Genomic DNA, 25,890 nt, shown 5'->3' on the forward strand with positions numbered 1-25,890 from the left:
CTGTCTTCCACCAGACCCTACCCTTCATGCAATCTAGGACCATGTTGATTTTGCTCAGTGTTTGATCTGGCGCCTGTCTGGCACATCATTGGTGCCCAACAGGACTTGCTGATTGAATGCATGTATCCTAATATTTCATCATGTGTCTGTATTAAAATTTACTTCACTTTTCCTATACTTCTTACACATTCATTTATGCCTGATATTTTGTTGTTCTAAATAAGCCTGAGTCTCTTCTTATAATAAGTGGAAGGAAAGAGGGGGAGTTGCTCCACCCTTCCTGGGCCATCCACCCAGCTATCTTCTCTGGGTCCCTGCTTCCCTCCAGTGCACACAGCCCCACTTTAGGCCACCACATGCTTTGTGGAGGGTCACTACTTGTACCCTCTGAGCCATCTGATTATGGTCCCTCAGAAAGATGACCCTGCATCCTTATTGCCCATCCACCGAAGGCTGGCAGTGGGACAGACCCCACCTCCCATTCTGCTCCTTCTCTCAGTTCCCTGCAAACCTGCTGCTCTAGGCTCTATGAGTGCATCAAACATTCCTGAATGCTTTGGTCTAACAAAAGAATTTTTAGTGTAAGAAAATATTTTAAATTGTGTGCAAAATATGGCCTCTCCTGTACCTCAAGGGGACATACAGAAAAAGAAAAAAGAATATTTTTTAATCTTTACAGAACATGTGGGTGGATGTACTCAATTATTTGTCTGTCTCTCTTTCACATCCTGCCATCCCTGTGGAAACAGGGCATCTTCTCCTTCAAGCCTGCATCATGCAGATCTCCACCCTTTTAGCAACACCTCAGAAGCAATTTAACCCCAGTGTTTTCTCAAAGTCTACATTGTTTCTTTGACACCAGTCCTGTCCTGGGGGGAGGGCTAGCAGCAGAACAGTCCACGATGGGCTTGGATCCCCACACAGACATTGATGTGCTGCCCCCTCCAGGAGAATTTACCAAGGTCCCCCATGGTCTTTGTAGGGGCCTAAGGAGAGCTTTTTTCCTTGGTTCTCTGAAGGTTCACTGGAAAATCAACTTCCAATTAGAGAAAAGGCATTCACATTTATTTAATTTATATACATGGGAGCCTTCAGAAGGAAGACCCAGAGATACAGGGGAAATTGTCCATTTTTATGCTTAGGTTCAATAAAGTCTAGACAACCGTGCAGAAACGTGATTGGACGAAAAGGCTATGATCCAATACTGATAGACTGAGTGGGGAAACCAGCAAGGCTGGTCTAGATTCTTCTTGACCTCTCTGAGCACGCATTCCTTCCCTCTGGAAGCACAAGGCTCTCTCTGGAATGGGGGTCTTATGACCTACAGTCAAATAAGGTAAGTCACATAATTTCTTCATAGCCAGTTTTTACACAGAAACTTGGAGGGAATGCTGGAGTAATATTTTACTTTTATGGCTAGTTTTGGGGAAAAGGGGTCCTGATTTCTCTGACCCGCTTTGGGGAAGAGGGATTGGAGTTTCTGTGATTGGCCCTAGAGGAGCAAGAGACTGAGAGACAGGAGGCCAGGAGAAGGTCAGAGAAAAACTTTGGCTTCTGAGGAGACTTCTGAGGCCTTCGTTTTGGAGTATTGTTTTCAGAGCCCTAACACCCTTCAACTTCCATTAACGTAAACATTTTCCTGCCAGTGTGATGTCAGGATAGATCTTATTTCTCACAGCACAAGTCAAATCCTCAATGAGGATGCATGCTCACACCTCCCAAAGGCAAACTTGACAGCCCAGAGATAAGAGTGCAGTCTAGAGTCATATTCAAGAAGAAAACCCTTCCCTAAGTGCACTGTGATCTGCACAGACTGTCCCTCAGTGGGCCCAGGGCTCCAGAATATTAGGCGGCTGAGCCCAGCGAGTCTTCACTCAAAGTAGCTTCAGGCCCCTGCCCAGGTGTTGCCTATAATACTGGCTGAAGCATGAAAGCTACCCTTCTTGCCTCTCTGACCCTACACCAGATCATGTTCCCAGGGAGAGTATCTCTGCCTTCCACTGTGAAATTAAAGAAGGAAAAAAAAGAGGCCCCAACGAAGGGCTTAACCTATAAGACTCATAAACTTGTTGGAGTGAATTTTACTCATGCTTAGTAGTTAAGTATTAAAGATGAACAATGAAAACAGAGAATTAGTTTTTCTAAGAGGAGACTGTTAAACCCTACTGGCTTCTGGAATCCTTAGTGTCCGTTTTACTCCCCACCAACTTTTCTGGGGATTCTGAACTGACATCAGAAGGGATTTTGCAGCCAGGTGCAGTGGCTCACAACTATAATCCCAGCACTTTGCAGGGGAGCCGAGGTGGGATGATCATTTGAGGCCAGAAGTTTGAGACCTGCTTGGGCAGCATACTGAGACCCCTATCTCAACAACAAATAAATTGTTTTAAAAATTAGCTGGTTGTGGTGACAAGCACCTGTGGTCCCAGCTACTTGGGAGGCTGAGGTGGAAGTATCACTTGAGCCCTGTAGCTGGAGGTTTCACTGAGCTATAATTGTACCACTACTCTCTCGCCTGGGCAACAGAGCAATACCCTGTCTCAAAACAAAAAAAAATGAGATTTTGCTAACTCAAGGCGTTACAATAACAGTTACCCTTTACGATAAGTTACCCCTTGCTGTGCACCATCCCTGGCTATTCTCATTTCATAATCATCTTCTTTAATTCTCAGAAACAACCCTGAGAAATTTGTATTGTTCTTACTATTTTTCAAGTAGAAGAATTGATGCTCAGAAATGCTCAATGAGCATCCAAGCTCACATAGATAGCAATATTTACTCTTGTTGGCAAACGCCAAAACTTAGGTTTTTGTCCATAAGTTACCCTATACATTCTGAAGATTTCGCTGAAGAAGAAAATGCAGCTTTATAGCTCCCAATTAAACCTGAACTATTAGTTTGGATTGACTTTTATGAAACAGACTGCTTTCTTTGACATTAGCAACATCTCTTTCAGGGGAAAAAAAATCCTTATAAGTTATCTACTTGGAACTTTCCCTCTGTGATTTTATTTGTATTCCAAATCTGCTCTGTGGTCATTCTTACAAACTCCTTGGAAGTTAGAATCCATTGTCAATCAGCATCCAGTGAAGAAAACACAAACCACTTCAGGCATTTCAGAAGGAGATTTCATACAGGGAACTGGTTACAACTTTGTTGGAAGGGATGGTAGAGGAAAACAGGTAGAGCCCGTTGTTGCAGATACAGTTCTCCGGAAAATTGCCATGCCCCTCAGGCAGGAAGAAGGAAAAGGAAAATGATGTTGCCATTGCCCCTGAAATGCCTGAAGTGGTTTTTGTTTTCTTGACTGAATGCTGATTGATAATGGATCTTACTTCCGAGGAATTTATAAAAATGACCACAGAGCAGATAATAATAATGGAGGGAAAGCCCAGGTACACAGGCCTCCGAGGCTCCTGCTGCTGCTGTTTCTGCTACTTTTGGTGCCCCATCTCTGGCCACTGAGCATGCAGCCAGGGGCCTCCACACCCCGATGGTTCAGGAATCAGAAGCTGCTGGGCCCTACAGACACCTGCAGTCACTCGTAGCTCCCCTTGCTACAACTAGAGCAAAGGAAGAAAAAAAAAGAAAGCTTTTCCCTCATCCATGCTTATGCATTCTTTCCAATCTCCCGTGACCACTTCTCATCAGCACACCCTAAATGGAAACCAGCTGGCAGGGGATTCTGGGAAATATGGTTTCAGGGCTTCCAGTCCCTGCCACACGGAGGAGAGTGTAGTAGAGTGAGTGAACTGTGAGCCACCAGACAATTATCAGCCCCCACCCTGGCCAGAGTTATCAAACTCCCTTGCCTTAGAATTAAACTCATCACATGGACTGGTCTCAAATGAACGTGATGATTCTCAGTTACAACCCTGGAATTGCACAAGACAAAAGCGTAAGGAGAGTCATGACATTTATCTCTACATAAAGACTACATGCGCTGGGAGAAGTGCAACCTTTGTGGGAGGGAAACCAAAAAAAAAAATCCCAGCTCTCAAGCTGGGATGTTAGGAACTGAAGCTGGCCTGGCTCGCCTGGCTGAACTACAGCCCATAGTGGCTCTGAAACTGTCTAGTGGCAGCATTGCCGCATCTGTTCCCACCCTGCCCTGTTGCTCAGCTCCTTCAGGTGGCAAGAAAGAGCCAGCCCCAGCGACTTTTGATGACAGGATATCTGAGACTGGGTTACCCCAGAAACAGGCTCTGAGACAAAGATTTGCATACAGGAAGTTTATCAGGAAATGTTTTCCGGAACAGAAGCTGGAAGGGAAGAAGCCAAGTAGTGTTGGGCAGCGGGAGAAGTCAAAATGTGATGCAGTGGCAATCATGAGCTCAGCCAATCCCAGGGGACCTCGGGATCCCACGGTCCTTCACAGCTGTCCTGAATCGAGGCAGCGGGGCTAGATCTATGACCCTTCACACTGACTGCTAGCTGCAGGCTGCCCCCAGGGAGGGGGCATAACCTGAACTAACATAGCTCTGACTGGGTGCAAGGCATCTCAACAGCAGCCAGATGCTAGCAGCTGGGGAGGAGGGCCTCCATCCTGAGCGGGGTATCTGGGCACACCCCTGGCATCCACCACACAGAATAAGAGGAATGGAATGGAAGACAGGCGCTGCTCTGGGCTCAGTGCTCAGTCACATTCACCACGCACTCTGAGCTGGGGAGGGACAGAGTCTGGCCATCACTCTCGCCGAAGTCACCATCCTCTCACACCTGGATTACTGAGCCAGAGCCTCCAGAGTCTCTCCTTCCACGTTTGCCACACTACCATCCATTCTCTACCACCCCACCCTCATGGCTGTTCATTGCACATAGAGTGATGTCCAGACACTTCGTCATGGTCTCTGGGTAGAATGTGACCTGGCCCCTGTCCACCTATGCATCTGCCACCACCCTGCCTCCCTCACTGCGCTCCGGCCATGCTGGCCCTTTCTGTTCCTTGAATATTTCAATCTCTTCCCCACCTGAGGGTCTTTGCCCTGGATTTTCCCTCTGGCTGGAATATTTCCTTCTTTCCAGATAGGTCTCAGCTCTCATATAACGTCTTGAGCAGAGTCTTCCCTAACTACCCAACTAAAGCAGCTCCGTTAGTAAATTACCTGGGTGTAATGATGTGTGTGCCTGTAATCCCAAGCTGAGGCAGGAGGGTCGCCTGAGCCCAGGAGGTGGTGGCTGCAGTAAGCCGAGATCGCACAACTGCGCTCCAGCCTGGGTGACAGAGCGAGACCCTGTCTCAAAAAAATAAAAAATAAAAAATAAAAAAATGACTTCCCTCTCCCATCACCCTTTTGATCTTCCTCATAGCATTCATCACTAACTGAAATTTCTTAAGCATTGGTGGACTTGTTTCTGCTATCCCTCCTAATCAAATAAAAGGCTCTCCAAGGGCAGGCATCAGTCCCTAGAAGGGTATTCAGTAAGCAGTAGGTAAATATTTTTGGAATGTTGTAAATTGACCACCTTTTAATATGGAGGACACCTACTGGGTAGAATTTCTTGAGAACCACCTGACTGGCCTGTGGCCTCCCTCATACCTGGTCTTGTCAAGACTGCCTTGGCTGGCGCAGTAGTCCCCTATCCAGTTGGCGATACTTAGGGTAGCAGGGATGGCTTTGCCAGTGAAACCCAACAGATGCCATGGTAACCCTGATGCAGACCCTCAACATCGCCAGTTACACATCCGTGTCTCCATCAGCACTTGGTCACCCCAGTCACAGAAGCCCTCTACTTTCTCTCATCGGTAGGCAGAACGCACAGTGGCTCATGTTGTTTGGGAAGTCAGTCATTTGGGAGCTGATGATTCTGGGAGGTGAAGACATCGTGGCTGGGGGCCCAGTGGTTTCCACTTTGCCAGTTGAAATCACATGAGGGTTGAAACTCACTTCCCAAGGACTGGAAAGCTCTCTGGTACTTAACATCTTTTGATTTCAGCTCCCTGCTATTAAACATGTTTAAATAAAAATTACCACTGCCATTTGCTGAGCACCTGTCCTGTACCAGGACCTGTGCTTGGTCCATAATTTAGAGATGTTCTGGAACTTGCCTGAGAGAGGACTGAACCCAGTTTGTGAGACACAGACGCTGGCCTACTTCCACTGTACCCCCTGAGAAATTAAGGAGAAATCAAGGAGATGGGAGGAGTTCCTGTTAGTAAAAAAGTTATTTTTAGTAAAATGAAATGTGACAGATCTTACTTCAAAGATTTGTTTTGTTCACAAAGTAAAGGGAGGCTCTTCTCCCCCCCATTCCCGTATCATTCCATGGAAGCTTTGAATACCATTCCATACACTTTGTAATTTCGCTAAGAAAGAGTCTGCAGAATTTGTGCACATTTTAAATCTAGACGCCTGTCGAATTCTTCAAAGCTTGGCAGAAGATTGGTAAATTAGATCTCCATCCTGTCAGACAAAAAAAAACATTCTCTTTGTGGACAATCTTCCCCACTCAGGCAAAGTGGTCCATTTACATAAAAGTAATCCTTTTAGAAGGTGTTTTGTGATTTTCAATTGTCCCTAGAAATAAAATCACAGCTCCTGTCTCACCTCGGCTGAAGTGTTTTCACACTCCAGGGAGTTGCTTACCTTCCCCTGAATATAGAATTCGGTGGGCATTAGTTTCAAACTGATACTACTCACAGCTGTCTTCGGGGTTTCGAAAAGGTGTCCAAGTGGCCTTGGAAGGTGTTTCTCGTTCTGGGATCAGGTTGAGCGATCCCCCTTTATTCTGGAAGCTGCAGGGCTTCAGTCTTTAGGTTTCTGCCTAAGGGAAAATGCTTCCTGGGGTTTTCTCCCAAGACTTCAGTGGGACCCAGAGTATTGTCTGTGCTGTTGCCTGATGACACAAAAGCATAACGGTGAGAGAAAAGCAGGTTACCTTTAAAACCGTTTCTTTTCCTAATTTCACAATAATGGAAAGACGGGAAGAAACTTACTACTGGATCAAGAGCAACATGCTGCAGTGACGTAGCATGGACTTTAAAATTAAACCTGCATTTGAATCCCAGCAGCCTCGCTTAAACAATGACCTTGTGTGAAGTCCATAACCTCTCTCAGTTTCAGTTTCTTGATCTGCAAAATGGGGGTCATCCCCTCATCACTTACGTTTGGCATCAAGATTCAGTGATAGAGTGTGTGTCAATTTCCTCATATGGTTGCAGAATTTTAGATGGGATATACATCGGAAAGAAGAGATGACATTCCATCTCTAAATTCCTGGTTTGTTTAGCCAAGCATTTGGAAGCCAGCAGGGCAGATGCAGAAGATGATGCTATGTTTAGTCCCCAAGGTCCCTAATGAGGGGCGCTCAGCTGCCTGTGACACTAGTCAGGTCTTGCTGGCTCAAGAAGCTTAGTTTTTTGCGGCACCATAGCTCAGTTATAATTGGGACTGACGTCACCATTCAGGAAAAACTTAGAAAAACATTCTCTGTTCGTAATAAGAAATACCAGCAGACCTCTAGCACCCTTCTGGTCCTCAAGCCAAACAGACTCAGCAACACCCCACATCTTTATGGGTGGGGCACAGGGAGCAGAGTCAGGGCCGGGCCCCACCTTTGCTGTCATCTTTCCAGCACCCCAGAAGACTCCATCCCCATGAGAGCATAGGACACGTGAGTGTTTAATAAATAGTCATGGTGATCATGATGATGCTTATCTTGGCTTCAATTCACATGTGTGAGTTCCATTAATGATTTTGTGCTCCTCAAATTAACCAGATAAAGTCACAACCAATTTAAAAACAATCAGTTTGATTTTCATCTGTGGTCCAGCGGGAATCTGTTTTTCCTCCAGTATTAATAATCGCATTATACAGTTAATGAATTGCTGTGAGATCAGTGGCGTTCGGGCTAATGTGGCATTTCTCTTTTATTCTTGTTTGTTTTGTTTTGTTTTGTTTCGTTTTTAGGGTCAAGTTGTGTTCCGGAACGGGGAGAGAATGGGAACCATTAAGTTTACTCAATTTCAAGGTAGGCATTTTGATGCTTATTCTTTCTAGCTGATAAAATTTAGATTCAGGGATGTTGTTTTATGCAATATAATACATCAAAAGGAGTGCAAGTGTGATGTTCCAGATAAAAGAAAGCAGAGCCAATTGAAAACCCTTATCTGAAAACATTCGTTTCAACCTATTTGGAATATTTTTTCTCAGCCGCACCATGGTCAGCCCTCCATCTCCATGGGTTCCACGTCTGTTGATTCAGCCAACTGAAGACTGAAAATATTCAGGAAAAAAAAATAGATGATTGCATCTGTACCAAACATGGACAGACTGTTTTTTCTTGTCGTTATTCCCTAAATGATAGAGTATAACAACTATTTACATTGTATTAGGCATTGTAAGAAATCTAGAGATGATTTAAAGTATATGGGAGGATGTGTGTAGCTTATAGGCAAATACTACCCCATTTTATATCAGGGACTTGGTCGTCAGGGGATTTTGGTATCCTCAAGGTATCCTGGAACCAATCCCCCATGGATCCCTAGGCATAACCGTACTTCCCTGGCCTATTCTGTCTCCCCGCACGACTCTAAAAAGCTTATGAGATTATGAGTGGTGGGGGTTAAGTTAGTATTCTGAGAATGTTTGCATTGATGTGGGGTTTTTGGTGTTTTTTGTAGAGAAAGTGTCTCACTATGTTGCCCTGGCTGGAATGCAGTGGCTATCCACAGATGCGTTCATAGCATACTGCAGCCTCGAACTCCTGGGCCCGAGCAGGCCTCCCACCTCAGCCTCCTAAGTAGCTGGGACCACAGACATGCAACAGTGCACCCAGCTGTTTTTGGTTTTGATTTTAGAAATGTTCAAACAGACTCTAACGTAGAGAGAACAGCATAATGAACCCGCATGTGCCCAGTACCCGGTTTCAATCATTATCGACATTTTGCCAATCTTCTTTCATCTTTACTCACCCCATCCCCCCTTTTTTGCTGTAGTGTTTTAAAGCAGCTCCTAGACATGATGTCATCTCATTCTATAAATACTTCAGTATGCATTTCTTCTGGATAAGGACTTTTTATAATATAATCACAGTACTATTATCACACCTAAAACATTAAACAATTTTTAATATCTTTTAATTTCCCAGTCTGTGTGGATCCTCTGATCATCTCAAAGGTGTCTTGACAGATGATTTGTTGGAAAATCCACACAAATTCCACCCATTGCATCTGCTTGAAGTATCTCTTTAGTCTCTTTTCATCTATTATAACCCCCTGCTTTTTATAGGCCATTTATTTTTTGAAGAAACTGGGTCATGTGTTGAACTTTCTGTTGCTGTCAGAAGGGCCTCAGAAACCATCCAGACCAATTTCTTTGTGTGATGAGGAAGAAACGGAGGTGAAGACAGGGGCCATGTGAGGAGCATCCTTGAGGAACAGGGCTGGGCGTTCCTTGAGGCAGACCAGCGCAGCCATTAGCGGGGTGATGAGCCAAAACGACTAGATGAACCTCTCTTCAATACAGTGTTCTTCAGCAGCCAAGTGTTTCTGGAAAACCCCGAAACAAGAGTGGGGCCTGCATTGCCCACTCACTTTGAGCAGATCCCGGTGTCATCCAGGGGAAAGCAAGAAATTAAAGTGAGTTATTCAGATTCATTCAGACAAATCCCACCAGGATTCAGATCAATCAGGAGAGGTGTTCTTCCACGCTATCACACTGTAATGCAATCTTGTAGACTTACCCATTCGTCTTTCTGTGGCAGGTCATTGAAACGCATGTCAGCTCTCTGGCGTGCACAAAAGATGTAATTTTAGGCAAACGTAATTATTTTTCCATTTGTTAAGTTTTACTTCTTCATTGGTTGAACAAAGTAAGCATCTTGGCAAAGATACTTACTTTTTTTTTTTTTTGAGTGATTGCAACTAAATTCTCTTGTCTCATTTCCAGTTCTCAAAATTATATCATTCTAAGAGAGTATTTTGTAAAACAAGGATTGGCTGATCACAGCTACCAGTGCATGCCAATTGTATTGCCTGTTTTTTTCATACGTTAGGTTTACACGCCAGCTCCAGTGACTGTTTAGGCATATCTGGATTTCTAAGGAAGGCAGTACAGCAAACAGCAGCTCAGAGCTTGCGCTTTGTGGGCTGACCCACCCCAGATCCACTCACTTACTCACTGTAGAATTTCAGGCAAGCGACTTCGCCTCTCTGAGCCTTGATTGTCCTCATCTGTAAAATAGGAGTATAATCCTATCTACCTTCATGGAATATGGGAAAAGCTAAATGGAAAAGTATGTGTATATATAACTATACATATAATATATTTTTATATATGCAGTATATTTTTGTCTCAGTAAGTAAGTAGCAATTATGATTAACACCTTGTCAACATTATGACACCTTTCTGGGGCAACTTCAGGTTTCCCTGGAGTGCTGAAACTCCCGGCTGCTTTTATGTCTGCCGTTTACTTAATGATGTATAGGAGATGATACAGGTCAGGGCCTTAACGATGATCTCATTCCACCAATTCATGGTATAAATGGGGAAACTGAGGTCCCGGAATGAGTAGTATCCCCCAGGGACACACAGCAGGCTAGTGGCAGAGCTGGGATTGGACCTCAGCTTGCTCCTCTGCACATTCCCACGTACGCCCAGGCACAAGTGTGCTCCCCTCACCCTCTCTGCATTTGTGTCCAGCTTTTCTTGAGGGTCGCAGCTGGGCCTTCAATAAAATCCAGATGCTCCTGTTTACATGATTTTTTTTTTTTTTTTTTTTTGAGACAGAGTCTCACTCTGTTGCCCAAGCTATAGTGCAGTGGCATGATCTTGGCTCACTGCAACCTCTGCCTCCTGGGTTCGAGCGATTCTTCTGCCTCAGCCTCCCGAGTAGCTGGGACTACAGGTGTGTGCCACCATGCCCAGCTAATTTTTGTATTTTTAGTAGAGACGGGGTTTCACCATATTGGCCAAGCTGGTCTCGAACTCCTGACCTCGCAATCTGTCCACCTCGGCCTCCCAAAGTGCTAGGATTATAGGCATGAGCCACTGCGCCTGGCCTACATGTTTTTTAAACAGACATTGATCCTCTTGCTCCACTAGAGGGACATATGTTATTTTAGGACTGAAATGAGCCACCAGAATGCAGGGGGCATGTGTGTATCAACACAACAGTTGGCTTTCCAAATGTAAAGGGTTTCAGAGGTGCCTTATCTACCATGATCGATTATTGAATAGGCCGTCCAAGCTGTGTGATGAGCTGTCCAGGGAGTTAATGCCTCCAGGAGCAGCCCTGTGTCAGTGATGGATGAGAACGGGAGGATAAATACCCCAGCATCCTTTCTCCTTGGGTGAGGCAACTCCCAGGTGTGTTTGACTCTTTTCCCAGAGCTCCCACAGTGGGACCGAACCTCGGTTGCCCACGAAGAAACCTGCTGACTCATGCACCTTGTCCTGGCTCCTTCCCTGTCTCACTTCCCCACACCAACAGTGCATCCTAGGATCACCTTCCAAATAAACTGCATGCTTTCTTCCCCTTGTCTCAGGCAGGTGCTATTCTTAGTGAGCCACCCTTGGCCATAGGTAAGGCACGTATTAGCATCCTGTTGGGCACACACCTCAGGCCTGAACCCCTTTCAGCTCCAGGTTCCATGCTCCTCCCTGATGCCATGGCTGATTTTCATGACACCACGTGTAGATGAGAATGAATACTAGAGAATTGGCTTTTTTCCCCTTAAGAGAAAAAAAGTATCCATGTTACTGCCGAAGTCTAAACATGGCTCCGAATTTGCAGCAGGGAAGGAAGTTGAGTGAAGCTGTGATTAGAGCCTTGTTTTTGCCGTTCTTAGAGAAAACTCAGCATCTGCCGCTCCAACTCACCGACCCTGCCTTCATTAGGCCTATTTGTAAGAATCTCGGGGAATGATAAGTGCTTGAATTTCACACTGCTTCTATGCAACATAAAGGGCTCAGGCTTTGGAGTTTTATATTTTGGCACCTGATTTGAAGGGAAGGGGTCTTCCTTCACTCTAACGACGTAATTGTCATTCAGAACGTACCTAGTGAAAGAGAGACTTGTCCTTCCCATTTGCAGACATTAATTACCATTTGGTCTTCAGGGTAACAGATACGGTTGTATTCAGTGCGCATTTCCTGAGCATCTGCCAGGCGCTTTACCAAGTCCTCTGGGGAAAACCAAGTTGAATAAGATACAGTCCCCGATCCTCCAGGGCTTCATAATCTCTCTGGCCGAATGCCAGTGCCTATAAAAGCAGGAAGATGATTTCCCAGAACCTACTAGAATACTTTCAGGGCTAGTTTGACCCTAGTTTGAGACTCTTGAGGCTGGTTTTTAATAACCTTTTCCTCTGTGAAGGCCTGCAGTTGTAGCTCGCTTCACCAAGTCATGGGTCTGGAAAGGCCATTTTGTTAGACTGTCACTCAACTTGATATAATTAAGAGTGGAGTCATAGTCCATAATCCTGCAGGATATACCAGCAGGGTTGTGGATCTGCAGGAACCAAAGGACACACGGGAATGTGGACTGTTTTCCAGCCTGACCCTAGCCTTGACACCTCCCAACCCTCATATTCCAGGATTTACCTTTCAGGGAGCCTAAAAAAGGTGACCCAAAAGACAGTCTATTTTACAGATATTGGATTTCATTGAGTCATCGACCTTCCATGTTGAAGAGAGCCCTGATTCTCCTATACAACATTCCCACTGCTTGAATGCCTCCAGTGATGGGGAACTCATTCCCTCTCATGTGGAAAGTACATAGGCTTGAAGCAGACGTGCCTGATCATTGGCAGGCAGGCAAAGAAGCTTAGTCTCTTCGAGCCTTCATTTCAGTTAAAAATAAGTAAATAAATAGAAGGTGATCATTTTCCTTGCCTTGAGAGTGACTGAGAACCTGACGGTGTGAGGCTGTGATGTTCCTGTATCAGTGACTGGCACAGAGAAGGGTCATAACAACTGTTGGCTTCCTTCTCCTCTCCTGGGCACTCTTAACAATGACCCCAGATTTACACTCTCCCCCCAGGAATTTCTTGAGAAAAGTGCAGTCGCGCTTCTTTAGGACACAATTCACACACCTCATTTCATGGGCAGTCATTGTCATTGGTCCATGAAAGTCCCTCTTGTGTGTCCATTTATCCCCCTTATTTCCCTCATTTATTCCCATATCCCGCTCCTACCTCCCCCAAGGAAAGGCAAACACCCCATATTGTGTTTGTATGTGTGCTTACAAGATGCGTGTTGCCACGTACATCAGTGCCACTGGCTTAGGTATCTTCTCTGTTCAGTTTTGTTTTTCCCACTCAGCACTTTGTTTCTGAAGACATCTCCATGGTCCTGAGTGTGCCTCTAGGCATGGCTCCTCCCTACTCCCTGCAGGAGCCATGGTGGGGTGCATCCATCACTTCACCCACCGAAGCCCCTGGGACAGACACCCAGGTCACTTTCAACTCTCCACCCTCACAAATAATATGTGTCCTTATACATGTCCCTTTATGGATCCAACTGGGAATTTCCTTAGGACAGGTTTCCAAGGGCAGAATTGCTGAGTCAAAAGCTGCGTACACATTGAACATGCCCAAAACCTGCCAGGTTGCTCTTCAGAATGGCCATGCCCATATCCATGCCCACTGGCAGAGGATTCCTGTGTCCCTACCCACCACCCAATTTGGGATTTCCTGGATCACTCATTTTTTGACAGTCTAAAAGTGTAAAGTAATATCATATTGTGACTTTAAGTATCATTTCTCTAATTCTTAATGAGTTTGGACATTTATTTCTGTGCTTATTAGTCATTTGTTAACTGTCTGTTCTGATCCTTTGACCTTTTTTTAAAAAAAGAAAAAAGACAGGGTCTCCCTCTGTTGCCTGGGGTGGAGTACAGTGGCACGATCATAGCTTATTGCAGCCTTGAACTCCCAAGTTTAACCAATCCTCCCACCTCAGCCTCCCAAGTAGCTGGAACTACAGGCGTGCACCACCATGCCTGGCTAGCTTTTTTTTTTTTTTTTTTTTTTTTCCTGAAGGTGGGAGTTTCACTATGTTACCCAAGCAGGTCTCAAACTCGTGGCCTGAAGCGATCCTCCCGCTGTCTCAGCCTCCCAAAGTGCTGGGATTACAGGTGTGAGCCACCGCACCCAGCCCTTTGACCATTTTTACTTTGAAGTTACTGTCTTTTTCTTGTCGGTCTGCAGAAGCTTCTTATGTAATCTAAACAGCAATCCCTTATTGGCTTTAGGCTTTGCAGGTATCTTCTCCCATTCTGTCACTTGTCTGTAAACTCACTTCAAGTCCTGACTGAGCAGAAGTTCTTAACTTTGATGTAGATAAACCCTTTTGGTTTTTGTCCTAAGGTTTGTGCTTTTGAAGTTTCTCAACAATTATTTCCTGTCACTCCTAGGAAGTGACCCCCTACCTGCCAGGTGCTGGCCGGCACCGGTTGGGTATGGGGGTTGGTGGGGCTGAGTGGAGTAAGATGCAATCCTTGCCCTCAGGGAGCCCACAGCCCACCCAGTGCAATGAGGAGCAGACACAGACAACAGCAAGGTGCGATGTGTGATAAGGGATGGCACAGGCAGCTGTGGGCATTCAGAGGAGGGCACTCAGGTCTACCTGGCAGAAACTACGAAGGATATCTGAAAGCAGTGGCATCTGAGATTAACTTTTTTTTCTTTTTTGAGATGGAGTCTTGCTCTGTGGCCCAGGCTGGAGTGCAGTGGCACAATCTCAGCCCACTGCAAACTCCATCCCAAGTTCAAGCAATTCTCCTGCCTCAGCCTCCCAAGTAGCTGGGATTACAGGCACGTGCCACCACGCCTGGCTAATTTTAGTATTTTTAGTAGAGATGGGGTTTCCCCATGTTGGCCAGGCTGGTCTTGAACTCCTGACCTCATGATCTGCCCACCTCAGCCTCCCAAAGTGCTGGGATTACAGGCATGAGCCACCACACCTGGCCCCGAGATGAATTCTGAAGGACCTGAGGGAGGTCGCCAAGAAGAAGAGAAAAAGCACCCCCAGGGCTGATAGCCTGTTGTATATGACCTGGGTCCCCTCAGGTATTTAGCTGTTGCCCTTGGGCCAGTTTGCCTAGATCGTGGACACATCTACCCCTGGCAGTTATTACACCCCAGGGTATTTGCTCAGTGTCCACCTAGCCTGTTAAACATCTCAAAACGAAGGTCAGTTAACTAAATGTATGAAAAATGTGGCAAGGGCATATTGTTTGTGACAGTAGAGCACAAAGTCCGTCTCTGTTCTGTGCTGCTGAGAGGTGCTGCTGGGAGAGGGAGAGGAAGCAGATTAGGATGGGGTGAAAGTGAAAAATCACTTCCTGAGGAATGGCTGTTCATCCTGGGGAAGAGTAGAGTTGAGACCTGTGGTCGCCAGGTTCCAAGTCTGAAGGACAGTCAGGAGCAGGAGCCGAAGTGACCTGGGGCCCCAGCACAGAGCCAGGTCCCATGAGGGGAAGTCACACAGAGCAGGTTTTAGCTTGGAATGAGGAGGACCTTTCCAAGCAGTTGCAGAATCATTGAACAGGAGTTGGGGGCCACAGAGATCTCCCTTGCAACCCCCTCACTTAGCAAGATCCAGGTAGGGGATGGAACTTCCCCAGGGCTACTCACAGAGTGACCGCAAAGCCAGCATCAGCTCTGAGGCTCCTGTCTCCTAGCTCTTTCCTATGCCTGAGTTTGGGAGGGGGGTCCTATAATTAAGTACATTTATAGAATCTTTGATTTTTGTTGAGCCAAGATCATCTTTTGTTTCATCCCCGAAAGTTATACATTGTGTCTCAGTGTGCGTATTTTCAACAACGATCAAATTCTAAAGGACACATTCTGGCTCCCCCAGTTTGGAGCCAGAACCACATGAGAAGACAAGTCTACCCATGGCAGTTATTACACCCCAAATAAGATTGGATACAGACTGGATATAGACCAGTTGACCTTGTTTGCACAGGAGTTAACAACAAGTCCAAGAGCTGAGAGGGCTGTGTGCCTATCATGGTCACCACCTGGCTGGACTGTGGGTGAATTCAAGAATACAGGGGACACAGTCCTTCCATCTGCAGACCCGGGAGGCACCCTGAGCAGAGTGCAGGGGATGAGACTTTATACTGCCTGGGACAACAGAAGCAAGGCTGACCAGCAGGAATCAGAAGCCCTGGACACACATAGGACATGGCTTCAACATGAAGAGCTGTCATGCACGGAGCCCTGAGTCCACAGCAACTAGGACACTGGGATGGGAGGAACAGTACTCAGGGAAGGCTTCCTGGAAGAGGCGGGTAGGGCTTGGACAGGTTAACTTGGTAAAGGGAGGGAAAGCTACCTCCCAAGTGGAGGAACCATGGTAGTGAACAGGTGGCAGGAAGAAAATATGAAGAGTGCTTGGGGACCTCACATAGAGCCCATAGTTACTTTCATCATGAATAAAATAACCATAGTTTATTGGACACTTACCATGAATTAGGTTCCAAGCTAGGAACTTGGCATATATTCTCGTTTTTAACCCTCTTATCAATTCTAAAGTTCCCAGTTTACAGATACAGTCATGCAAGGTCTGCAATTGTGATTAAAAAAAGAAAAAACTCTATATCTCTGGCCCCTAGCACAGAGCCTGGCACATAATGGGTGTCTAGTAATGTTTGTTGAATGAATGAATGAAATGATAAAACTAGAGGATTTAGTATAGACATCTCTCCAGCATCCAGGATGTCCAAGGCCACCTGGCTCGAGGACATGGGAATGACTTTAACTTCCCACCACCTGCAGTGCTGCTTTTGAGAGATTCTTTATCATGAAATACCATGAGCTGAGCCCGGCACGCAATAGGCACTCAACAAATGTGGGCTGAATGATTGGCAGCCCTGCTCAGTATGGGGGTAAAAGTATGCTGAATTCAGAACTAGGGGGCCCATGTTCAGTTGCCCGCTGGGTCACTGCTAAGCGTGTGGCTCTGAGTGGGTACTTAACCTATTTGAGGCTCCTCCTGCCTCTTTAGACCAGGATGAATTATGCCCAATTCATGGTTTGCCGTGAGCATTAAATGCAGGAACTTGTGAAGCGCCTGTGAGCCTCCAACGCTGCCCCCAGGGAGAGATTATGATGATTACGGTCAGTGGGAAGCTGAGTATTATTTCAGTGCCATGGGACGGTGCATACAGCAGGGCGTGTGAGTCAGAGGGGCAGGCTGTGTGGCCGGGGTGCGGTAGGGTGCCAGCCACACCATTCCCCACTCTTGATGATTAATTCTGATCAACCTGCATATTTCATGCGCTGCCTCCCTGCATCAAATAAATAAATCAGGGCCTCCTCTGAGCAGCAGGACCTGATTGGGGCATCTGCAGGGCTCAGGACTTAAAAAGGCCAGCGCAGGGATGCTGGAGCCCCCAGCAGATTCTGCTAATGTGACATTTAGGGGCCGGGTGACCCAGGCAAGCGACAGCTGCTTGCGCAGTGTGATGCCCCCTAAATGGCGGGGACCCTTGTGGGGAAAAGGAAGTGACTTTTACAGCCCGTTTCCACCACCCACGGTCAGAGGAACACAGGCAGAAGTGTGGCCCAGGGGATTCCCTGTTCTGTTTTCTGAATGTTTCTAAGGGACCAGCAGTGCACCTGCATTTCTGCGAAGAAATTCACTTAGAGCTAGAGCCCCAGGAGGCATTTCCTCAGGGTGCGCCTTGGAATTCCTATGTAACTTCTAGGCATTTTGCTGGCCAGGGTCTGCAGCTCCCACCTGCACTTCACAGAGGCCTTCGTCTGGGGATGGGTGGATGATCCTTCTCTTTGTGCTTCCCACATTCAGGAGGCACAGGTGGTCCGTGGAGTGGGCACTCTGCACAAACTGTCACCTCTCGGGAATCCCACTGAGGCAGCCCCCTGTCAGGGACGAGTATGGGCTATGGAAAATGTCCAGGGTTTGAGTCTGGGCTCTATTCTTATTACCACTGGGGCCCTGGGCAAAGCCACAAGCTGTCTGAGCCTCCGTCTCCTTGTCTTTAAGGTGGGACTGAGACCACCTACTCCACACACTGTTTTAGCTAGGTAAGAAAGTGTACATAAAATAGCACCGATCCAGCACACTATAGAGGCTTGGTCAATACCCCCAGCCCTTCCTACCTGCTCCCCACCCTTCTCAAGCCTGCTCTTCCCTAGGGGCCCTATCTCTGCCCTCAAACTCACTGCCCCTTGTTCCATCCCTCTAACCACAACCTTCCCCTGAATCTGCTTCATCCATGGTCACTGGTATCCTCCCAGATGCCAGATCCTCAGACCCTGCTCAAGGGGCTTCTCCCAGCCTCTCTGTGGCATGTGGCACTGTGGCCAGTGGTGAAGGTGTGCCTTTCCTTGGCTTCTAAGGTGCCCACTCCCTCCCAGCACCCTGCTCCTGTGTCCTGGCCACCCCTTCCCAGTCTCTGTTCTGCCCACCCCAGGGGTCAGGGCTCCTCCAGAGTCTGCACTGGGTCCTCTCCTCTTCTCACTTGGCTCACTTTCCCTGGGGGTCCCATTCCTGCCTCTGACTCCAATTCCCAGCTTCCATGCCAATGACTCCAGCTCACCCCCTAGCCATACCTCTCCCCTCGGCTCTAGACTCAAAAGCATCTCTGCCTTGATGCTCCACAGGCACCCCAGGCTCAGCACATCCAAGATGGAACTCGTTATTCTTAACCTTGTATCTGAACCCCTCTCCTGGGTTCCCCACTCAGGGATGGGAACTGAAACTCCTCATCCCCACCAGAACCTCGGATGACCTTGGTGCCCCTCTTTTTCATCTCCCATTTGATCGCTCAATTGTCCTGATTTTACCTGGAAAAAAGAAACCTTGCTTAAATCTGATCCCCCTCTCCATTTCTTCTACCACCACTCTGGGCCAGTCCTCATCATCTTTATCCTTCACGATGACCAAAACAATAAACTAAACCCACCAAGAACTGCAAGAAGGATGAGAGTAAATTTGAATGTATCACTTGGGTTTAAAAACACACTGAACAAGTGCAAGGAGCCAAGGGCAGTAGGAGACTGTGCTTAGTATGACACAGCAGAGCAATGTGGCTTCTGAAAGGTATTAATTCTACCTGAGGATGCATGTAATAGCAACGTGAACTCCAGAATGAGGGAGGGGATGGTGCCCTCTACTTGCTGCTGACCAAATCATGCCTAAAGTGCATTGGTCAGTCCTTGGGTCTACACCCTACAGAAAGACTGACTTTGTGGAATGTGGCCCAAGAAAGGGTCGGGATGGAGGAGTGGGGAGATTGAAGTGCTGCTCTGTAAAGAGGAGTTGGGGGGTGATGTCAGCAGAATGACCTGTCTTTGTCTTCGAGTATCTGGGCCTATCCTAGGGAATATGGAGCAAAAGTGATCTGTGTGGTTCTAGAGGGCAGAGCCAGTAGAGCAGGGGAAATGTTACAGGGAGACAGTTCAGCTCAGTGGCCAGGAAGAACTTGATACCAGACAGAGTACAGTTGTAGGGAGCCTGGGCTCCCCATCTTTGAGGTGTGAAGCAAAGGATGGACAACCAGTTGATGAGACAGAGACAGTACGAGAGAATGTTCCAGCCTAGATCAGGTTAGAAGTTTCGTGATCCTAACCAGAAGAGGCATTGGAGAAAGGGAAGCCTGCAAGAATATACCCAGGGCCTGTGAGGGGAGCAAGAGCTGGAATAGGAGCACCCAGACACTAACCCAAGTCCCAGTCTAACTGGTCACTGTCTCTTGCTCCCCACAGACAGCAGGGAGGTGAAGGTGGGAGAGTACAACGCTGTGGCCGACACACTGGAGATCATCAATGACACCATCAGGTTCCAAGGTAAGGCAGTTGGGCTTCTCAAAGGAGGGGGCCTGCCCAATTGCTCCCAAGCCTGGACATTGTCTAAGGGTTAGGGACAAGCTCAGCATCCTTGGCTTTTTGGGGTCAAGGATACATCCTCAACACATATACTCAATCACTGAGCATAGGGCTCCAATCACTTGTACAGGCTCCAGTACCTGGAGTGGGTCACTAGAGTTTGTATGAAGTGCACACTGAGGTGTTTAAACCATTGGATGGCCAGGATTAATTCTTTTTAAATGTAGCCCTGTTAAATTTAGGTCTGTCTTCTCCTCTGGCAAAGGGTTTGACTGGGTTGGCAATAAGGCCTGTCTATCTACTGCTTTTCCTGGAAGATTATTTCTTCTCCTCTGCTAGAGAACTCCTCTTCAGCTCCTACAACCAGCTCAAATGACACCTCTTTTGTGCAGTCTTCCTTAATTACCATTCAGCTGAGCTAATGACTGCCTTCTCTTTGCTTCCGCAGTCTTTTTTCTCTGCCTCTCCTATGGCCACTGTCACTTTACGTTGATATTACTAGGTGATTCAGCTATGAGTCCCTGACTGGATCCTATTTGACTTTAAATTCCTGGCACCTGCCAAGGTCTGACGCATGTTGGAGACTTGGTGGTATCTGATGACAAAATGAATGACATAAATGAATCTCCGACATTCAATCAGATGCGGTCGGGCTGGCGGACGGGTGGATGGATGGATGCTGGATGGATGGCAGGATGGATGGATGGATTGATGGATGGATGGATGGGTGTGTGGATGGATGGATGGTGGATGGATGGAATGGATGATGATGCTAGGGTGGATGATGGATGGGTCATGGATGGTGTGTGAATGGGCAATGGAGTGCCGATAATCCATAGGTTGGTGGGTGTGGTGGGTGAATGGATAGATGGACAGGTAGATGGGTAGACAGATGGCTGGGTAGATGACTGGATGAATTGATCAAGTGGATAGTTGGATGCATGGGTAAGCAGATAGATAGATGGGTAGGAGGGTAAGTGGAGGAGTAGACGGATGGACAGTGGATGGATGGATGGATGGATGGATGGATGGACAAACAGTCTAGTCACTGAATAGCAATAGAGAAAGCTGCCACATCCATAGCACCCTGGTATTGTTACTTTGATTCCACTGGGTCAGCAGAAATTGGCTTTCTGTGCCAGGAGCTTTTACTTTCCTTCTTGAAAGCAAGGGCACCAGAGAAGGCTCTTCCACAAACCCTTTGATTAGACTCTGTCATGTTCCTATATTTCCACTGGACCTGAGGGATTCGGCCTTGAGAACATTGCAAAGCAAAACTCCAGTCAGCCTCTGAAAACCAGAGTGGTCTCCACACTCAGGTGAGCCTCCCTATCCCAACTGAGGGAGCTGTCACCAGACATATCATCACATATTACCTCAAGGGTGACTCCCCAGATTCACACAGCCTGTTCTAACCACCAGAGCCCTGGTCCCCAAGATTGGCCTGTCTGCTCTCGGACTGGGGAGATCAGGGTTTACTGAACAAGGACTCTGGGTTTGCAAATTGGAAAAAAGATTGAAGCGCTAAATAAATAAAAGACACAAAACACAACAGACAGGAAAAACACGAATTTGGTGGGGCAGGGACCAGTAGCCAGGACAGTTCCTAAACAACAGTCAGAGGGAACCAGGTCTTCATTGGTGATGCCCAGGCCCTGCCTTTCAGCCCCAGGCTCTGCCCCCAGGCTGAGAGAACACAGGAAGCAGCTGTGCCAGGCCTACTCCCTGTTTCTCAGACCTTCCCCACTACCCAGACCATGAATAATCAGCCTCCGAACACAGAGGCCAGGCAGTTCAGGGCAGAGCCCAGGCCTTCTATCCACACCTGGCCTGAGTTCCGCTCTCACTCAGACCCCTGTACCAGCCCCCAGTGAGGCTTCTCACCGCTCTGCTAGCCTTCCCTCCTCAAGTCCATTCTGCCCTCAGCAGTCAAAGTACCCTTGCTGTCATGGCAGGCTTAAGAAGCCACCTCTGCTCAGAGCCTCGCACGTCCCCACTGCTCAGAGAGAAGGGACCTCACTCTGAGCTGTGGCCCCAACTCTTCCATAAAAGGACCCTTCCTCCCTTCTCTGTCTTCTCTCTCAGATCCCCCCAACTAAACTGCTTACAGTTCCTCAACTGTCCTGAAACACCACTGGGCCTTGGCTCATGCTGCGCCTTCTGCCCAGGATGCCCTTTCCTTCTCATCTTCCTGGCCGACAGCCAACTACTCTACTCATTCTTCGAGACTCAGCTCCTTTGTCGCCTCCTTTCTGTAGCATTTCCTGACTCCGTCAGGCAGGACTGCACTCTGCTCCCTGCTCAGGCGTCCTATCTGATGTTATCACATCGCCTGGACCCCAGCGTCGCTGGCAGCAGTTTGTGTAGTGGTTAGAGCACAAGCTTCAGGGTTAGGCAGATCTGAGTTCAAATCCTGCTACTTACTAGCTGTAAGAGTCACATAACACCTAGAAAATCATTGCCCCCTCTGTCAAATGGGAATAATCTTAACTACGCATGAGGCCGTTGGGTGGATCAAGTGGGAAAATCTCTATATCTTGCTTAGACTGTCATAGGCATTCAATAAATAGGATTGCTTATTAGTACTTTTCTCTTTTTTCATATGGCTAGTGTGTAAGTTCCCTGAAGACAGGGACAGTGTATTTTTCATCTTTGTATCATTGGTGCTCAGTCCCAGCCTGACAGATGGGAGTTGATTATTAATTGTGATTAATCATCATTAATGATGAATGAATGAGTGAATGGTAATGAATGGATGAATAATGAATGAATGGACCAGATGAAAAGCAAGAAGGAAAACTCAGGACTTCTGCTGTTACTAATACTCATGATAAACCAAGCATTTGGTGACCACAGAGTCTTAAGATACCCCTTGTAGAGCCATCATTTTGCAAGAAGAGAAGAAGGAGTAAGAAGGAGACAACTTTCTCTTGTCTGTTGTCAATTTTCTGGAGTTGTTTCTACACAATGGGCTCCAAACCCAGTAGTGATCATATCACCTGTGAACCAAACCTCAGTCTTCTTTATCAGTGTCCAGAGTGGGGCTTGTTTCCAGCCAGGAACTCACAGACACCCCAGGACTGTTCTTGCATTTGGTAGCCAGAAGGCACCTGAGTCAGGTGTTTGGGGAAGGATGATGGACAGAGGGGGAAGAAGCTTCCAGATGGTGAACTTTCACCATCTGGAAGCAAGAAATGATTTTACCTCCATCTCCTTGTGTCTGCTTTAGCCCAGACTTTTGGCCCTTGATGCCACTTTTCTTATAAATGTTACTTTACATGGAATTGCTTACGGCTTCACATTAACCACGCCAGCAGGTTCCTCGCTGTTTTCAAACCTGGCAACTTCCCTAAATTTCTTAGATGGTTCAAACTCTTAATCCACCAAATCTCTCTCTTTCTCTCTCTCTCTCTCTTTTTTTTTTTTTTTTTTTTTTTTTTTTTTTTTTTTTTTTTGAGATGGAGTCTCACTCTGTCACTTAGGCTGGAGTACAGTGGCATAATCTTGGCTCACTGCAGCCTCCATCTCCTGGGTTCAAGTGATTTTCCTGCCTCAGCCTCCCGAGTAGCTGGGACTACAGGTGTGTACCAGCACACCCAGCTATTTTTGTATTTTGGGTAGAGACGGGGTTTTCCCATGTTGGCCAGGCTGGTCTTGAACTCCTGACCTCAAGTGATCCACCCGCCTTGGCCTCCCAAAGTGCTGGGATTACAGGCATGAGCCACCGCGTTCAGCCAAAGCCACTGAATATTTCTAAACACATTTGAACTTGCTAGCAGTGTTTTAAACACAGACGGTCCGGGGAGTTCTCACTCCCTGCTGCCACATCTGCCCCTTTCCTGCTTGTCTCCCAAGAAGAGAGGCATAACTGGGACCCTGATGGGGCTCCCAGATTCCCAGGCTTGGCTACTTTGTAACATCTGGCTGATTCCACATACCCCTACTGGAGAGAAAAGCCCTGAAGTTTCACAATTCCACAGCAGAAACCGGACCTAAAATAGCAGCTAAGAAAGAGGGATTTGCAGGAAGCTGGGGGAGTCCCTGAATCCCTCATCCCAAACCAGTCTGTGCCTGCTAAAACTAAAACAGACTGAAAGATGGATTTGCTCTGAAACCCTCAGGGTTCCCCCAAGTTCCTGGTGCTCTTGAAGAATGAGCAGCACACCTCTGCAGTCACATAGAGAAATGGAATCCCACAGTTCCAGGCCAGTTCTGGCACAACAGGGAGAGGAAGGTAGCTTCTGCCTCCCACAGTTACTCAGAGTCTTATGGAAACAGAAAGCCAGATAGAGCTTTTAAAACACAATGATATTCAAGCAGAAATTCCACAGCCAAAACACATGTGTCACCATGGAACCAACAGGCAAGGTGTCCATCCTGTTGAGGAGGGATCATTTATTGTGTATGTGTAGGAGCAGAGATCTTGAGGCCAAAGCCAAGTTCTTCATCCCCAAAGGCACCCGGTGGTGCCCACTCACATCACCCAGCCCTGTGCTTCCAGGCCGTTGTTACCTTGGGGAATAAATGGTGATAGTTTTTCAACAGTGTAATTAGACCAAATCAAATTCTAGTCTTCTAATGGCTATTAAATGCATCACAAATCCTTTATTGATTCTATTTAGAGAAAGAAATAAGTCCTGGCTCAGGCTCCCTGTTGGGCAGACTGGCCAACCGCCGGATCTGCCTCACCCAGTAGATAGATGTGCCTTGTGTAGAGTTTGTGCACAGGGCCTGGCTGGATGTCAGGGACACTAAGGTGTTCTCGGGGAATTACTTGCACTGGGTCTCACTGATGTCTTCTCTTGATCCTCTAGGATCCGAACCACCAAAAGACAAGACCATCATCCTGGAGCAGCTGCGGAAGATCTCCCTACCTCTCTACAGCATCCTCTCTGCCCTCACCATCCTCGGGATGATCATGGCCAGTGCTTTTCTCTTCTTCAACATCAAGAACCGGAATCAGAAGTAAGCCACACTGGTCCTCCTCCGTGATACCACTTTCTGAATTGACAAGCCTGTGGACACAGTATAGGAGTGCCACATGACAGATTCCCCAGGGCCACAGAAGTCTGCAGGGCAGAGTTTCCCAAAGCGTTACTCAGTTGCTAGGATGTTGTAGGTGTTACATGTGTAGGAGTAGGTGCATGCGAACACACACACAGAGGCAGGGCTGCTGGTAGTTGCACAGGAGTGTAGTCAAAGAAGTTTGAGGAAGTTAAATAAAATCGAAGAGTCCAAATCCATGGGCCTTCTCAGAGCTTTGGATATACTCCTGTACTTTGTGGAGGTCCAGGAGGAGAGATAGAGAAGACAGAATTCCCCAGACTTCTTTGCCCCTATCCCCTAGCATCGCTGGGAATCACCACTGAAGGAGGTCACAAAGTCCAGTGAAAAGGATTTCCTTTGGTACAGTTCATTATGGCCAGGAAGCCCTCCCTTCCATCATCCCGTATGGCCCTCCAGATAACTCCTCATATCACAGAGAAGAGCCCTGAAGTTCAGGGACGGAGTGCTGCTGTCCACTCATGGCAGACTGTCTCCCTGGTTTCTTGTCTTAATTTCTTTTCCCCACCACATGCCCTTAATTCTCCAGAGGAGAGAAGCTGACTGAGTTATTCTGGTCAGTCATGGGTAGAACTGGCTGCCACTCCAGGCGGTGGTTTTCACCAAGTGCGTTTCGCTTCTTTGGTGTCCATAGCAAATCCCTTAACCCAGCCCCAAGCCTTTTGGTGGAATGAGCAGGGGTGCAGAGCGTGGGCCATCATGGGGACAGCCACCGTGACCACCTACATGGTTCCATGGCTCTGCCATGGTGCGCAGAAGCTACACTGCATGAACTCATGGGCTGTCAGGAACAAGCCTGATTCTGAAGAAACAGTTTTGTTGGTTTGTGAGACTTTTTAGTGTCTCCCTGCTTGCAAAGAAGGAATTTGGAGGCTCTAGACTTTTGTGTGTGTGTGCTTGGTTTTTTAATTAATTAATTAATTTTATTTATTTATTTAATTTTTAGAGTCAGAGTCTCACTATGCTGCCTAGGTTTTTCTCAAACTCCTGGCCTCAAGTGATCCTCCTGCCTCAGCCTCCCA

At 47.1% G+C, this 25,890-nt stretch overlaps 1 protein-coding gene across 1 annotated transcript in view; it reads left to right on the top strand.

Annotated features, from left to right (window-relative positions):
• The window catches only part of GABBR2 (gamma-aminobutyric acid type B receptor subunit 2), a 426,191-nt gene that overhangs the window by 293,495 nt on the left and 106,806 nt on the right, over positions 1–25,890 (top strand). The window contains exons 8-10 of the mRNA XM_017887601.1: positions 7,911–7,971; positions 19,685–19,765; positions 24,619–24,769. Of these exons, the coding sequence (XP_017743090.1) occupies positions 7,911–7,971; positions 19,685–19,765; positions 24,619–24,769 (293 nt within the window). The remainder of the gene's footprint in view (positions 1–7,910; positions 7,972–19,684; positions 19,766–24,618; positions 24,770–25,890) is intronic.

This window comes from Rhinopithecus bieti, unplaced genomic scaffold (assembly GCF_001698545.2).
Source record: "Rhinopithecus bieti isolate Rb0 unplaced genomic scaffold, ASM169854v2 scaffold_16773, whole genome shotgun sequence".
In the NCBI taxonomy this organism is placed as follows: domain Eukaryota; kingdom Metazoa; phylum Chordata; class Mammalia; order Primates; family Cercopithecidae; genus Rhinopithecus; species Rhinopithecus bieti.